This window comes from Henckelia pumila, chromosome 2 (genome assembly GCF_033568475.1).
Source record: "Henckelia pumila isolate YLH828 chromosome 2, ASM3356847v2, whole genome shotgun sequence".
NCBI classification, from domain to species: domain Eukaryota; kingdom Viridiplantae; phylum Streptophyta; class Magnoliopsida; order Lamiales; family Gesneriaceae; genus Henckelia; species Henckelia pumila.
The window spans coordinates 174,352,965-174,370,998 of NC_133121.1; the positions used below are offsets into that span (position 1 = coordinate 174,352,965).

The following is an 18,034-nucleotide window of genomic DNA, read 5'->3' on the forward strand; positions in this document are numbered from 1 at the left end:
TTAAATTTTGAAGTTCTAAATTTATTGCTTACTGAACTGCCCATTGAAGTTATTTACTAATCTGTTCATTGAAATTATATATTAACAGGAATCAAATGAAACAAAATTTTTCATTGATCTTGACAACACAATCAAGGGACAACATGTGTTCCTTTTCAAGATGGATCAAAAAATTTATAAACAAAAAAATACACTATCTATAGTAGTGGAAGCCTTCTAAAAGCCACCGCCAGAATCTTCAATACAAAAATATGTGAAGCCCAAGAGGTGCTTGCCAGTTGCCGGAATCACAAAAGGAAAAAGAAGATAGATTCATTGAAAATTACAGAAAATCAAGATGACGTGAAGGTATCAAAATTACCGACAGATGAAACCATTGAAATTAAAGATGACGAGAACATAGCTGCATTTACTCAAAGAAGAAGACGGATGTTGAATCAAAGGAAGGATGGCGGAGTAAAGTTATTAGCATGAAAAAAAATATTATTGATTATTTATATTTTATGTTATGTGTACTATTAATATTTAAAAAATCTTCTCCCAATAAAACTGATATATATATATATATATATATATATATATATATATGAATGATTATTTAGAAATATGTTTCGGTATTTGTGGGTATTCTATGAATTTTTTTCTCAATAAAAATTGTTTATTTTCGTCGCAGTACTATCATATCTATTTTACGTGCAATGCATGTACACTTTTTCTAGTATAACATAAAATGTATATAAAAAGTCATATATTAACTTAACTTAATACATGTTTTGACTAAATAACATTATATGAGATTTCATACTTAGAAAATGCTGAATAATAGTTTCATTGTTAATTGTATCGAAACACATCTGGCTATGATATCAAACAAGCATTCAACATATCACTTCCTAACCGAGTACGAAGTAATGTTTTAATGATTTTCATTGTTTTTTTTTATGGTAAAACTTGTAACTTTATTGAGAATGAACAACGTCTTTAATTACAAGATTTACAAGCCAAAACGGAAAATTACCAAACTTTCACACAAAGAAATATCATGTATGGCGAAGAAATAGCAAAAAAAAGCAAGACTATGAGCCACTGAGTTAGCCGTACGACGCATATAATATTTTCATTCTTAGAAACATACCACATGCAATTTCTGTTGCAACGAGTAATAAATATAGCATAGGTTATAATTGATGTTTTTTCGATTGAAACAATATCAGCTAATATCCGCAACCTCAAAGAACTGATTGTTATTTCTCAAGTCAAAAAATAATGTTCTCAAGATGCATTAACGGGTATAACTCTCATCCTAATTTTATCATCTATTTTTTTGTTCTAATTTTTTAACTTTCGTTATTACAACAAAAATAGCAATATTAGAAACACTGAAAAAGCATGAAGTTAAATCATAAAAATAATTCTGCAATCCACCCAAAGAAAATCATTAAGTACAAATTAAACTCTACAAAATATATGACGCAAAATCCACCCGAAATAGGAAAAAACACAAAGAAAGCGGCTAACCTGGCGGCCTCCAAGCCTCAAGCTCCCAGCACTCCCCGATAGATCCTCTCCTCTAGGTTATTTGCATGTTACTAGCTAGGAATGATTCTATGATCTAATCACGTACAAATATTGTTTTGAGGATTTTGACATTTCCTCGTCCCGAATTCGGATATGTACGAGATTCTAATGTGCTTGGTGGCAAAACCTAAAACCATGGTTTCATATTTCGAAAGATGATATAATTTATTTATTTATTAATTTTTTTTTTATCTATTTTGATATAATAATCATATTCTTAAGTAATCTAGCTAAGATATTGTATTTAAATTGGTAATTTAATTTTTGTTGTTTAATAATATTGTGGACTGGTCAAAAAGAACATGGTTGCATGCCGCCTTTAAAACAAACAAAAAGCACAACCCAGTTCTTTAGTTAAGAAATAAATAAAAATAAACATTCAATGGAATCATGACGATAACATGCATTCAGGGACGGATCCAAGAATCAAAGTAAGGGTGGACTTAAACTTATATATATATATATATCACAAAAAAAGTCATTATATTATGTTGTTCAAAGAAGTTGTGTCCTACGAGATTTTAAAACATAAAATTCATCTATAATAGAATCTACATCTATATCCTTAGTTAAATCTCGCTCAATATAGAGTGTCAAGCAATCGGCAAGAAAGTCATCCTCCATTTTATTGCGAAGTGCCGTTTTCACATGCTTCATTGCTGAAAAAGCTCGCTCAGTAGTGGCGGTAGAAACAGGTAAAGTCAAAACAAGATGAATCAATCTAGTCAACATAACATAAACCTTTGATCGTCCACTCTCAGTCAATTGCTGACACAACTCAACAAGTGTAGAAACCTTCAAATTCTGCACCACATCAAGTTTATAATGTACCAATTCATACTCCAAAGCAACGATGTCTTGATCTGTGAAATATTTGGGATAAAACTTCGTTGCAAGCTTGCAAATATCATCACTCTTAAATGAGTCAAATGAATTTTTAGGATCTAAAGTTGTACTAAGAGAAAAAAGTTCCACTGATGACTCATTGAACCGAGTATTTAACTCCATCAAGATGAAATTTATTGTTGCATTAAAAACATCAAAGTGGTAATGATGCTCAACTGTAGTTTGCTGACGAGAACGACCGATCTTATATAGACACTGAAGGTTAGGCACGTCAATTTTATTTCTCGAACAAAAAACTTTCACTTCACTAAAAAATTCTTCCCACCTGAATTCTCTAAGTTCTTGAAGGATAGTTTTGGTAGTAGAGACAAATGTAATAGCATTCAAAATGTCTTGAGATTTTCTTTGAAGAATTTGGCAAAGAGTATCCGTTGTTCTCATAATTTTATGCATTAAGTGCAAAATGAATACAAATTTAAAGCTTGCCATGTTTCTGTAAATCCCCTGAACTTCAGCCCTAGCTCTTCCATTTGGAGAATGGTCACTAAGAACTTCAAAAACTTTGCAAGTTGCAGCGTACATACCTATCAAACTTTTTACTGAGTCATAGTGAGAACTTCAACGAGTAGCTCCTGCTTGCTGTAAATTACCAATCTGATTGGCTCCACTTCCAGAATCACGTTCTCCAATTGCCAACATATGCTCAATTTCATTTCTTTGCACAATATGTAACTCAGCAATGCGCTTAGTAGAAGAAGTAACAATATTGACAATATTATCCAAATGATAAAAGAATTCCCAAATAACACTAACATCCTTAGCTGCAGAAACCAATGTCAGTTGTAATCGATGAGCAAAACAGTGGACATAATACACATAGGGACAATCTCTGAGAAATAATGTCTGAAATACATTCCATTCGCCATACATATTACTAGCACCATCATATCCTTGGCCTTTGATTTTCTTAACTTGGAGGTCATAATGAACAAGAACATTTGATATCTCTTTTTTCAAATTCAATGAGGTTGTATCGCTGACACTTTTAATGGCAAAAAATCTTTCAGTCAAAATCCCATTATTGTTCACAAACCTCAAGATATTGGTCATTTGTTCCCGTTTAGATATATCTCGTGCTTCATCAATAAGAATACAGAAGCATTTGTCTCCAACTTCTTCACGAACCATCTGTCGTACTTATTGGTCATAATATGTAAAATCTCTTTCTGAATTTCTGGATCAATATATTGGGCATTTTTAGGAGCATTCTCAAATACAACTCCATCAATTTCTGTACTCATTTTTGCAAAAGCCTTCACCAATTCAATAAAATTTCCACGATTAGATGAAAATAGAGAGATTCATCGTTACCTATAAAGGCACAACCTTGAAGTGCTAGCCAGCGAACAGCTACAATTGAGGTACTCAAACGCAAACTATTTTTCTCTCTTTTCTCTTTATATTGGGCATGAATCACTTTATCAATATGTTGTGAAGGTCTCATAAAATTTTTGGCTCTTCTCTCACACATAGTATGAGGCGAAGAAGCTGCAGAACCAATATGAGCAAGAAATGCACATGTTTTTCCTTCATTTACTCTTATCCAATTGTCAAATCCTCCATTTAATTGATGAATGTGTTTGGATGAATATTATTTTGAAAGAGTGGGTGCCCGGTTAGCCAACTTGTGGCTAAGGGCTTTTATGACTCTATGTAAAACAATCTTTTGTTTAATATAATTTACACTTTTATAATGGTATTGACTTTATCTTTCTTCATATTGTTATATGATGATATAATATTGTTGTTTTGATAAAGACCTTGAATATACTATAGTGTATGTACGATGTGGTAGCACATGGGGATGACTATCATGAAACACATCTTATAGTCACTGTATATTCTAAACTGTTCCTAGTCAATTGAGCCGTCCGCAAATAAGGATAAGGATCGCTCGAGATAGAGACTAGCATTTGCGATGCCGAGTACCACGTTTCATTGGTATGGAACATAGAGATGTTCAAAGCATGCAAATGGATATTCATATGATGAATGATCGAACTACCCTATTCGGACTTTCCAAGTGGTTATCACTTATCGAGTGGATAAAGTTCGCGGTTTTGGTTGTACACCATTAGTCCATATTACTTGAAACATCATTGAGACTCTATATGCTAGTACTGTACTTTGACTCGTTTACCGACTCTATTGGGGTCATCAGGTGTCGGGATTGGGTACAGTTACGATACATATAGGAGTAGATGCTTTGTTGTCAAGGATTCACCACATACTTGTGAGTATGGATATCCTATGCGATCTGAGGAGATATTAGTGTGACGAATCTCTGGCCAGAGTACATGATGTGTTTTAGGTTAATTGGTTATCCTAGTAACACATGCGATGTCACTATTTGATCTCCAAGATGTAATGCATAGTTATCGAATCTCGAACGACTCTCGATATACCAATGGTTGTTGATTCGATCGGGATATATGGATGAAGGGACCGTACTGTACGCTAACCAAAATCTACTGGTTCTTGCAGGCACTATCAGTAATACCTAGGAAATCATGGGGCGATGTTGCTAGGCGCTCTTACCATGATTCGATGGGTAAGTCGGAAATTGTTGTTCCGAGTCACAAGGAGTTGTGAGCCCACGGCTAGCTGTATTCCTGAACCATTGAGGGTTACACAAGTAATGGATTACTAAAATCCCGTAGAGATAGTTAAATTTAAAGAGTTAAATTTAATGAAAGAGAAATTGGATTTCTCAACTAAAGGGAGTGGAATTTCCTAAAATGACATAGTGATGGGCATTTTTGGAAATCACTGAATTTGAATTCAGAAAAATTATCTTGACTCTAAAAGATGCAGAAATGGTTTCTGTGCACATTGGTGAAATCAGTTTATCAATCGGAGTCACGATGAATTTTATATTAATTTCTATAACAACGGGCTTGGCTTGTTGGGCTTGAGTTATGGATTGTGGGCTTTAAGGAGTTAGAGTCCTGATACAATTATAACTAGAAATTATCTATAAATAGAGGTGTTGGGTTCAAAAATCAAACATTTTGTGTCTTATAATTTTCGAAATTACACTCTAAATATTCTAAGGGTTTTTCGAAGTCCTTGTCCCGCCCGGAGAAAATTCAGACTTGTGATTTTTGTGAAAAATTACAATTCTGAATTAACAGATCATATCTGTTTATTCTCTACGCAAAACTTCTGATTGATTTCTAGTGCAGTCAATGAGAGGGTTTCTGTTTTCTGTTCGTGGACCTTATTCCGGTGATTGATCGTGACGCCATCGGTTCCCGGGATATACAAGAAGAGCAGATTAAATTCTGTTGGTGTCCATAATCTCGCTTCGAGATTGGAGGTAAAATATTTAATTAATTATTATTTATTTTACTTGTGTGATTTAATCGTTAAACGTTTTGATACCCATGATATGAAATTGTTTCATATCAAAGAAAAATAAAAATTTTAAACTTCCGCTGCACCGGGTATCGATTCAATTGATCTGAACACGGTTTTCCAACAGTGGTATCAGAGACAGGTTGCTCAGATCAAACGATTAAATTAATCGATTGTACAAAAATTTTTGGCCTCGGGTTTTTGAAACAAAACATATTTTTTAAAAAAATCAAAAAATTTTATTTTTCTGACGGGCAAGAAGCGATCCAAGGGCAGCGATCGTCGCTGCCCAGGGCAGCGCTGGGCGCTGCGCAGGGCAGCGGCGGGCTGCCCAGCCCGCGCCCGGTCAGGGCACGGGCTGCCCGGGATTGTCCCGGGCAGCCCGGAAAAATTAAAAATTGATTTTTGAAAATTTTGAATTTTTGAAATTCTAGTGTTTGATCCGATCGAAAAATGTTTTTGATAAGATCACGAGGCATCGGATCGAATTGTTCGAGTCCGAAATTTTTAAAATTGATTTTTGGATAAATTTGAATTTTTGGAAAATTTAAATATTTTATCCGTTAAATTGAATTTTGAAAATTGATTATTTTGGTACAATTGATGATAAGATGTGATCTTATGGATGGATAAGATAAAATATGATTTTATCTTTTAAATTATGATGCCACAGCATGTTTATCCAATTATTTAAATTTTGAATTTAAAATTGGATAATGGGATGATCGATTGCCATAACCAATTTTGTAGGTGTATGTTAGGAATTTACATTTGTCTTATTGTTGTTGGTGTTTATTAATGGGCTTGGTTTATAGCCCAATATGATTGTCATATGTAATAAAAGTGGGCCTGGTTTATGGCCCGTTCCCACCCCTACAAATGTATCCCATATTTGTCATCGAAATTTATTGTAAATTTATTAGACTTAGTGGGAGACAAAGATTTGAAGAAATGGTGGGCCCAGCAGACAATGAAGACTGAAGAAATGTAAATTGGAAGCTCAATGTAATAGGATTGCATTGCATACCTGCATATTACCTAGGATTGGACTTAGACTCGTGATTGGCAAGCACGGGTCGAATAGATAATGGGATCGATCATCCTTAAATAATATATGATATTATTGATGTATGCATGTTTAGAACAAATTGTATGAATCCCGCAAGCATACATAAAAATGAATTATGAGACAAATTTTCAAAATTAAAAATCCCTCATTTTAAATATGATTTAAAATTTATATCAAGATTAATAAAAGGGAATTTAAATATTGTTTAAATTTTCCTACCTTCCATCAACGATCAATGTATGAGATGCTACCCGCGGATATGGTCCGGATCATATTATTGGGGGGGCCCGTTCGTCGGAAAGCTGTACATTGGATCGACAAATGTTGTAAGTTGGGTGGAACTCCCATGTGATCGGCTCATATTATTGGGGGATCCACATGGCGACCGTCCATCACAACTTAATATTGATGGGTCATCTTGACATGTCACAATAAACGGCGTCATATTATTGGGCCCTTATTGGACATGAGATAAATACATGGGGGTTACTTTGGAAGTAATTGGGTTCTACCTTTTGAAAATTATGGTTGGCTGATATTATTCGGGACTATGATTTGTAAATTGGACTCCATGTTCTCACTAAGGAAAAAGTTACCCGTTTTCACTAGAGGGTGGTGAAATCGTTAAAATAGTGGGAGTGTAATTCATAAAATTAAAATTCGCCATATTTTATGTCTTAGTAAATTAATTAAACAATCACTGATTATTGTCTGTTTCCTTTTCAGTATATCGTTACAATGAATTCGCGTAATCCACTATTTGCAATTCTCGAACAAAACAAACTCACTGGCGCAAACTATACGGAATGGTTCCGTAAGTTAAAGATTATTCTCACTTCGGAAAAGGCTTTTTACGTGTTAGAGAAGCCGCCCCCGAAGGAAGCCCCGGCTAATACAAGTCCGGAAGAGTTGGACAAACTTGATTTATGGTGGGACCATGATATCAAGGCCAAATGCTACATGCAGGCTTCGATGTCTGATGAACTCCAGAGGCGATTTAAGGATGCCGTGAATGCTGCTGACATTCACAAAGCACTCAAGGAGCTATTTGGAGCTCAGTCAAGGTCGGAGAGGTATGCCACTGTCAGAGAGCTCATGACAAGCCGCATGCGAGAGGGGACTTCTGTCCGTGAGCATGGGGTGCGCATGATTGGGCTCATTGAAAAGTTGGTAACACTCGACTTGACTTTGGAGCATGAACTCAGCTCGGACTTGTTACTCCTTTCACTTCCTTCATCATATGACGGTTTTGTGGTGAACTTCAACATGAACAAGATAGAGGCCACCCTTGAAGAGATGGTCAATATGCTTGTCACATATGAAGCCACACTAAAGAAGGATAAACCGGTACTCTTGGTTGGGTCCTCTTCTAACTCGAAGAAGGGGCCAAGTGGAAAGGGTAAGAAGCGTTCTGCCCCGCCCAAGAAGAGTGTACCGAATAAGAAGGGGAAGGCCAAGGTTTCATATGAGAAGAAGGATGAAAACGTTTTCCATTACTGCAAGAAGCCCGGTCATTGAAAACGTAACTGCAAGGAATACCTCGATCAGTTGCAAACTGAAAAGGGTATGTTTTACATTGAAATAAATGTTTCTCTTAATACTTCTTCTTGGGTATTGGATACCGGATGTGGATCTCACATTTACAATGATTTGCAGGTGATGACAAGAAGTCGTAAGCTAAGGATGGGTGAGACCCAACTGAGACTCGGGAATGGTTCAAGAGTCGAAGCCAAAGCGATAGGAGACATTTATTTAATTTTGCAAAACAATTTTAAGTTATTTTTGAGAGATGTTTTATATGTTCCGGATTTGGTCAAAAACATTATTTCTATTTCTATGCTTGATAGAGATGGTTATTCTTGCAATTTTGTGAATGAGATTTGCAATATTTACAAGAATGAATGTTTGATTGGAAATGGACAACTTGAAAACGATCTATATAACTTAAAATTAAAAGATGTTTCAATGAATTATGTCGATAAACCGGTAACAACAAATAAAAGGAAAAACGATAGTCAAAACCCGGCAAATCTTTGGCATGCTAGGCTAGGTCATATTTCCTCAAGGAGGATGAACAAGCTAGTGGGAGAGGGCATGTTTGATATGTCTGATATTAACTCTCTACCTACTTGTGAATCCTTCCTGAAAGGAAAAATGACTAAATCTCCATTCAAGGGGAAACCTGAGCGTAGTCAAAATCTGTTGGATTTGATCCATACAGATGTTTGTGGTCCATTTAGAATTGGTACTCAATTTGGCCACACCTACTTCATTACCTTTACTGATGATTATTCAAGGTATGGGTATTTATATTTAATGAAATATAAGTCTGAAGCATTTGAAAAGTTCAAAGAATTCAAGGCTGAAGTAGAAAACAAACTAGGCAAAAGTATTAAGGCACTTCGATTAGATCGTGGTGGAGAATACTTAAGTGCCGAGTTTTTGGACTATCTAAAAGAGAATGAGATTCTCTCTCAGTGGACTCCTCCTATGACACCACAGCTGAATGGTGTTTCGAAGCGTCGTAATAGAACCTTGTTGGACATGGTTCGATCCATGATGAGCTTCACTGAGCTCCCACCATCGTTTTGGGGCTACGCGCTTGAAACGGCGGTTTTGTTGTTGAACAACGTTCACACTAAAGCAGTAGATAAAACACCATACGAGTTATGGAATGGCAAAGCTCCTAAGTATTCGTACTTGAGGATTTGGGGATGTCCTGCTTACGTGAAGCAGACAGTGGGAGATAAGTTGGATAGTCGATCTATCTTATGTTATTTTGTGGGGTATCCGAAGAATTCAATCGGATATTATTTCTATCATCCTGCTGAAACAAAGGTGTTTGTTTCAAGGAATGCCACCTTCTTGGAGAAGGAATTCTTATTGGATAAGAAAGGCAAGATGATGGAACTCGAAGAAATTCGAGAAGAACCCGAAATACAAATTAACGATCCTACACCTCAAGAATCATCACAAGACACGCCTATTGCTAGAAGATCCGAGAGGACTTCTAGGCCTCCTGTTAGATATGGTCTTCTTCTTGAAGGGGATCAAAGTGAACCCGATATTGGATGTGATCCAAGAAACTTCAAGGAAGCAATTTCTGATGCGGATTCTAATTTATGGCTTGAAGCAATGCAGTCGGAAATAGACTCGATGCATTCAAACCAAGTTTGGTCTTTAGTAGATCCTCCTGATGGAATTGTTCCAATAGGATGTAAATGGATTTACAAAAGAAAACTTGGGCCTGATGGCAAGGTGTTGACCTATAAGGCACGATTGGTTGCAAAAGGTTATACTCAAAGACAAGGAGTTGACTATGATGAAACCTTTTCACCAGTCGCAATGTTCAAGTCCATAAGAATCCTAATTGCCATAGCAGCATGGTATGACTATGAGATATGGCAAATGGATGTGAAGACTGCATTTCTTAATGGAAACATTAAGGAAGAAATCTATATGATGCAGCCTGAAGGATTCACCTCCATGGGAAGCGAGCATAAGGTATGCAAGCTTCAGAGATCAATTTATGGTCTAAAACAAGCATCAAGAAGTTGGAACCAGAAATTTGATGAAACAATAAAGGATTTTGGTTTCATTAAGAACCCGGAGGAACCATGCGTGTACAAGAAAGTAGTTAAGGATGCGGTAACATTCTTAGTACTTTATGTTGATGACATCCTACTCATTGGGAATGACGTAGGGATGTTGCAGTCAACAAAGATATGGTTTTCAGGTAGATTCTCGATGAAGGATTTGGGTAAGGCATCCTATATTCTAGGGATACAGATCTATAGAGATAGATCTAAGAGAATGATAGGACTCACTCAAGCAACCTACATCGACACTATATTGAAAAGGTTTTCAATGGATGAGTCCAAGAGAGGACATCTACCTATGTGTCATGGAGTTTCTCTATCCAAGTCTATGTGTCCCAAGACTGACGAAGAGATAGAGAAAATGACACATATACCATATGCGTCAGCCATAGGTAGTATCATGTATGGGATGATATCTACTAGACCGGATGTGGCCTATGCTCTGAGCGTCACGAGCAGATATCAAGCCAATCCAGGTCAAATGCATTGGAAAGCCGTGAAGGATATTCTTAAGTACTTGAGAAGAACTAAGAATATATTCATGGTTTATGGTGGAAGAGAATTGAAGTTGGAAGGCTACACCGACTCTAGCTTCCAAAGTACGTGGATGACTCGAAATCAACCTCTGGATTTGTATTCGTGCTCAATGGCGGTGCTGTCTCTTGGAAGAGTTCCAAGCAAGACACCACAGCGGATTCCACCACTGAGGCAGAATACATTGCAGCATCAGCTGCAGCTAAAGAGGCGGTTTGGATGAGAAAATTCATCCAAGAGTTGGGTGTGATTCCAGAATCTGTTGGTCCAGTCCCGGTGTACTGCGACAACACTGGTGCCGTTGCTAAGGCAAAGGAACCAAGGTCTCATCAAAGATCCAAACACATACTGAGGAAATACCACATCATCCGGGAGATCGTGGAAAGAGGAGACATCAGTGTCGAGAGAGTGGCCTCTACAGACAATATCGCTGATCCGCTTACTAAGCCCTTGCCAGGACCATTGTTTGACAAACATCGCGAAGCAATGGGATTACGTAGTATGACTAGTTGGCTTTAGGGCAAGTGGGAGATTGAAAGAGTGGGTGCCCGGTTAGCCAACTTGTAGCTAAGGGCTTTTATGACTCTATGTAAAACAAACGTTTGTTTAATATAATTTACACTTTTATAATGGTATTGACTTTATCTTTCTTCATATTGTTATATGATGATATAATATTGTTGTTTTGATAAAGACCTTGAATATACTATAGTGTATGTACGATGTGGTAGCACATGGGGATGGCTATCATGAAACACATCTTATAGTCACTGTATATTCTAAACTGTTCCTAGTCAATTGAGTCATCCGCAAATAAGGATAAGGATCGCTCGAGATTGAGACTAGCATTTGCGATGCCGAGTACCACGTTTCATTGGTATGGAACATAGAGATGTTCAAAGCATGCAAATGGATATTCATATGATGAATGATCGAACTACCCTATTCGGACTTTCCAAGTGGTTATCACTTATCGAATGGATAAAGTCCGCGGTTTTGGTTGTACACCATTAGTCCTTATTACTTGAAACATCATTGAGACTCTATATGCTAGTACTGTACTTTGACTCGTTTACCGACTCTATTGGGGTCATCAGGTGTCGGGATTGGGTACAGTTACGACACATATAGGAGTCGATGCTTTGTTGTCAATGATTCACCACATACTTATGAGTATGGATATCCTATGCGATCTGAGGAGATATTAGTGTGAAGAATCTCTGGCCAAAGTACATGATGTGTTTTAGGTTAATTGGTTATCCTAGTAACACATGCGATGCCACTATTTGATCTCCAAGATGTAATGCATAGTTATCGAATCTCGAACGACTCTCGATATACCAATGGTTGTTGATTCGATCGGGATATATGGATGAAAGGACCGTACTGTACGCTAACCAAAATCTACTGATTCTTGTAGGCACTATCAGTAATACCTAGGGAATCATGGGACGATGTTGCTAGGCGCTCTTACCATGATTCGATGGGTAAGTCGGAAATTGTTGTTCCGAGTCACAAGGAGTTGTGAGCCCACGGCTAGCTGTATTCCTGAACCATTGAGGGTTACACAAGTAATGGATTACTAAAACCCCGTAGAGATAGTTAAATTTAAAGAGTTAAATTTAATGAAAGAGAAATTGGATTTCTCAACTAAAGGGAGTGGAATTTCCTAAAATGACATAGTGATTGGCATTTTTTGGAAATCACTGAATTCGGATTCAGAAAAATTATCTTGACTCTAAAAGATGCAGAAATGGTTTATGTGCACATTGGTGAAATCAGTTTATCAATCGGAGTCACGATGAATTTTATATTAATTTCTATAACAACGGGCTTGACTTGTTGGGCTTGAGTTATGGATTGTGGGCTTTAAGGAGTTGAAGTCCTGATACAATTATAACTAGAAATTATCTATAAATAGAGGTGTTGGGTTCAAAAATCAAACACTTTGTGTCTTATAATTTTCGAAATTACACTCTAAATATTCTAAGGGTTTTTCGAAGTCCTTGTCCCTCCCGGAGAAAATTCAGACTTGTGATTTTTGTGAAAAATTACAATTCTGAATTAACAGATCATATCTGTTTATTCTCTACGCAAAACTTTTGATTGATTTCTAGTGCAGTCAATCAGAGGGTTTCTGTTTTCTGTTCGTGGACCTTATTCCGGTGATTGATCGTGACGCCATCGGTTCCCGGGATATACAAGAAGAGCATATTAAATTCTGTTGGTGTCCATAATCTCGCTTCGAGATTGGAGGTAAAATATTTAATTAATTATTATTTATTTTACTTGTGTGATTTAATCGTTAAACGTTTTGATACCCATGATATGAAATTGTTTCATATCAAAGAAAAATAAAATTTTTAAACTTCCGCTGCACCGGGTATCGATTCAATTGATCTGAACACGGTTTTCCAACATATTTGTGTTTGGATAAACAAATGAAAAGCACTTATCTAGAAATAAAATTATAAAAGCACTTAAAAAAGCCCTATTATAGCTTAATTAAGTGCTTTTTAAAGCACTTAGAAGCCCATCCAAACACTAAAATAATCACAAAAGTGCTTTTTTTAAAAAAAACAAAAGTGCTTTTCATAAATCATCTAGTATTTTCAAACGGGCTCTTAGATTATTTTATCTAAAAATTTTAAATTACAGATAAAAATGCAATTGAATTTACAAAAAAATTCAAATAGTTTTTTTCGTGAGCAAACAAAAATTAATTTTTTCTTTTAATAATGTAGGTGTTTTGCCTGTATACATATATATGTGTGTTACAGATATTCAAAAAAATATATGATTTAATAAGTGATAGAATATTTTATCCAAAAAATTTTAGATATAGGCAAAAATACGATTGATTTTTTTAAATAAAATAAAATAAAATAAAATATCCTTTTTCCAAATTAAAAAAATTATTTTTAGTTTTTAATAGCTGATTGTTTTACCAAGCAGTATACACATATATAGCAGAGATTAAAAAATGATATTATTAGTGATAAATCATTTGATCTAAAAAATTTTAAAATAAAGATAAAATAATATTAATTTTTTAAAAAAATTAATTGTATTTTTCCTATATGTATGGTTTATAATCAATTTTTTAGGTTGTATTTGGATTGAGTCATTTGAAATCAGTGACAGTCCTAAAAAATTGGGTGATGTGTGATGCCAGTGATAATGCTTTGGGAGCTGTGTTGGGAGAGAAAGAGACAAGATCCTACATGTTATTTACTATGCAAGTATCACACTATCTGCTGCCCAGCTAAACTATGACACGACAGAGAAAGAAAAGGTGAAAGAGGTTAGTGAAAAAAATAAGTTGAGAAAAAGATGAACATGTACGTATGAAATTTGCCAAAATTTTACATAACCAAAACAATAAAGTGAGACGGTAACAAAAAATGTACAATTGGAATCCTAGCATACCAAAAAACAGTTAATTTAAGGCACACAGTCTTTATAAAATAGAATAGATAAGTAAATATTAATTTTATAATATTTTATTAATATATTAAAATATAGTTTAAACGTCCATGTTTTTTATGTATGAGTCGTAATTTTATTAATGAGATAATTCTTAATTTAGTATTTCGTTTAGGTCATGTTTCTGATTTGGTCCTCCGTTTTTAATTGAACTGATTTGATCCTTCTTTTTTTGTCATGTTTCTGCAACTAGTCTTTCTGTTCAATTACACCAAATTTTATGGACAATCTTGCAAGTCTCCTCTTTTTGCACACTGTAGCCGTAAATGTTAAGAATAAGTAAATGTATAGACTAAAAGACGTGTTTGATAATAACGTTTTCTTTTTTCTTTTGTATACTTGGGTATAAATACAAGAGTAGTTGTACATAAAGTCAGTTACTATTCTGCAAAAATGGAGATATTTTTTTCTCTCGACTTCTTCTTCTTCTTTGCACATTTTTGCTCTTAACATGGTATCAGAGTGCTAGGTTTTCTTTCTGATCATTTTTTGAATTAATCAATCTGTTATATTTTCTTTTGATCGAATCAATGGCTTCTGCATCTGGTAATTCCCCGGCAACGACGCCAAAATTTGGTAACGCTTAGTCGTATCACACCCAAATTAACCCAACTCAGATTAACTAAATAAACATGTAGTAGCGAGAGTAGGGATCGTTTCCACGAGGAAAGTGAAATTTATTTATGTTCTTAAAAATACTGAAAATAAATAAAAGGGGATTTTTGGATTTTAAAAACTACTATGCATGAATTAAAATAAGAAAGATCAAATAAATAACGAGACTTGGTATCGGTCGACTACACCCTTGAAATTATTCATTCGATCATCGATTCCCTAAAAATAATTAATTCACATTGAATATTCATCATTGGAAATTTAATTCCAGTTTCACCTTAATTTTAATTAATTAGAAACCAGCGTTCTAGATTAACCCTTACCCCATAAATTAATCCGATATCAGCAATCTAGATTTAAATACACGGTAGCATTCAAACGAGTAAAACTGATGAACCTAGACAACACATACACCAGCGGTTGTAGTTAATCTAGTCAAATGTTGTTCCTATGATTTAGCAAATTCAACAGCAGAAAATATTAATCATAGTTACTTTACAAATCAGATGATTCAAACAATTACGGATTTGAATTCTAATTTAGCGGTAGATTGTACGAAAGAATTATCAAGTGATCAATTTAATAATCAAACACACAAGCATAAAATAAATCAGAACAACTCTTGATACTCAAATTGAATTAAACAAATAAGATCTAAATCTCCAGAATATAATAAAATCAAGGGTTTCGTCTCCCTCAACCAAGAATAAAAACTAAAAATATTAAAATCTAAGAACAGAAAAGAACTTAGCCGCCCAGATGAATTTCCTCTGCAGCCGTCTCAGAAATCTGCTCCTCTCCGTCGATCCCCTCCTTTCTGCGTCCAAATACTTGTATTTATATTGCTTTAAAAGCCCATGAATTAAAGCCCGCAAAATAATATTTTAAAATCTCGAAATTTTATTTTTTTCTCTGCGCGACTGGCTTGCTCGATCGGACGAAGTTAGCGGATCGAGCGAGAGAATTATGCCAACTCTCTGCCTTTGATTCTTTTCTTCTTGCAAATCTGTACACACAGATCATTATGCGCACTTCATTCTCCCCAAGCGCGTTTGCGCTTCTCAGCAGTGCAGACCACATTCCACCTTGCGCGTTTGCGCATCCCAACTGCACTTCAATTCCTCAACCGCACTCCAATTAGCACAATCGCGCTTCACTAATCTTCAACTGCGCATGAATCTTCTTCCTTCCTCAATAGCGCTTCACTTGTGCAAACAACTAGTGCGTTTGCACAAGAAGTAGTGCAAACAAATCTTTCTTGTGCAAACAAGTTGTGTGTTTGCACAACTTCTTGTGCAAACAATATCTTTCAAGCGCAAACGCTCTTATATCTTCTGTTCTGCACATCATCATTCCTTCTTCAACACTTCTCTTTTTTTTTCAGTAAAATGCGACGTACTACACAATAAATCCGGGAGTATGTTATGCAGAAATGATAAATAAAATAAGAACAAAATGCTAAATTACAACATGTAAATGCATGCAAAACAACAACAAAACGATATTAAAATAAGCAACACAAACATGACTATCAGATCCACTCTACATCCTTCTGTCTGATGCACCAGGTATCAATCTAATATTCGAACAATCGATTGTGGAATTTGGAGTCGAGCTATGATAATTGTGTTACGAGCTAATAATAAATTGGCGATTATTGATGGAAGTTGTACACGTCCTGAATTAGATGCTGCTAATCTCAAACAATGGGAATGATGCAATGCAATTGTGTTGTTTTGGATCATGAATGGTGTCTCGAAAGAGATTTTTTATGGTATTGTTTACTCCATGGATGCGAAGAGTGTTTGGGATGATTTGAAGGAGCGCTTTGATAAGGTGAATGGATCTCGAATTTTTTCATTGCACCAAGAAATTGGACGATTGTCGCAAGGCCAAAACACAATTTCTGTGTATTATTCAAAAATACGGCAGCTATGGGATGAGTACTCTTAACTCGTGACTTTGCCTTCTAGTTCATGTGAATCAACAAAGAAATACGTGGAACATGATCAACAATAGAAATTTCTTCAATTTCTCATGGGACTGAATGACAGTTACTCACAAATTAGGAATCACATTCTGATGATGCAACCACTTCCATCTGTTGGGCAAGCCTTTGCTATTGTTACACGAGAAGAATCTCATAGAGGTTTGTCCAGTATGGATTCGATTTTAGGTGAATCACCTAATGCAGCATTTTATTCATTGCAAGTGCGAAAAAGGAGCACTATGTTTTGTGAACATTGTAATTAGCATGGACATACAAAATCAGGATGTTACAATTTGGTAGGCTATCCACCTGATCATAAGCTGTATAAAGGAAAACCTCAAGGATGGAATCAAAATGATCATAAGGCTACACATCAGGAACATGGAAAATTTGGCAAAAACATGGCTAATATGACAGTTTCAGATGCAGTATCAGATGGAGTATCAAATCAGGAAAATGTGTCTGAAATCTCTTTTACACCAGAACAATATGCTGCTCTTTTGAAGTTGTTGGAGAAGGAATCATCATCTGATACTGTGATAGCTTCATCAAATATGGCAGGTGTCTCTTAAGACCATTTATGTTCAAATTGGATAGTAGACACTGGTGCTAATGACCATATGATTGGGCGAGATGCAAGACTATATAATATTGTATCCTATGTTGGTTCCAATGGGGTTGTTCAGTTACCAAATGGTAACAAAACTAGTGTTAATAAACAGGGATATGTGAATATCACTCCTACCACGGCCTTACACAATGTCCTATATATTCCTAATTTTAGTTTCAACTTGTTGTCAATCTTCAAATTCACCAAAGATCATCATTGTTCCGTCACATTTCATCCCAAATTTTGTCTCTTTCAGGTCCTATGCACTGGGAAGAAAATGGTGATTGGTA

The 18,034-nt window shown here is 35.5% G+C and overlaps 2 protein-coding genes across 2 annotated transcripts; both read right to left on the reverse strand.

The window, feature by feature from the left end:
- Positions 1 to 2,073: 2,073 nt before the first annotated feature.
- On the reverse strand, positions 2,074 to 3,006 carry LOC140878974 (uncharacterized). The gene has a single exon (XM_073282602.1). It carries the CDS (start codon positions 3,004 to 3,006, stop codon positions 2,074 to 2,076), a length of 933 nt encoding a protein of 310 aa, XP_073138703.1.
- A 36-nt stretch (positions 3,007 to 3,042) lies between these two features.
- Positions 3,043 to 3,612, reverse strand: LOC140878976 (uncharacterized). Its single transcript, XM_073282603.1, has one exon. It carries the CDS (start codon positions 3,610 to 3,612, stop codon positions 3,043 to 3,045), a length of 570 nt encoding a protein of 189 aa, XP_073138704.1.
- Positions 3,613 to 18,034: the final 14,422 nt, after the last annotated feature.

Excerpts from the sequence above, each read along its gene's own strand:
- LOC140878974 (XM_073282602.1), bottom strand. The coding sequence starts at position 3,006 with ATGTACGCTGCAACTTGCAAAGTTTTTGAAGTTCTTAGTGACCATTCT.
- LOC140878976 (XM_073282603.1), bottom strand. The coding sequence starts at position 3,612 with ATGGTTCGTGAAGAAGTTGGAGACAAATGCTTCTGTATTCTTATTGAT.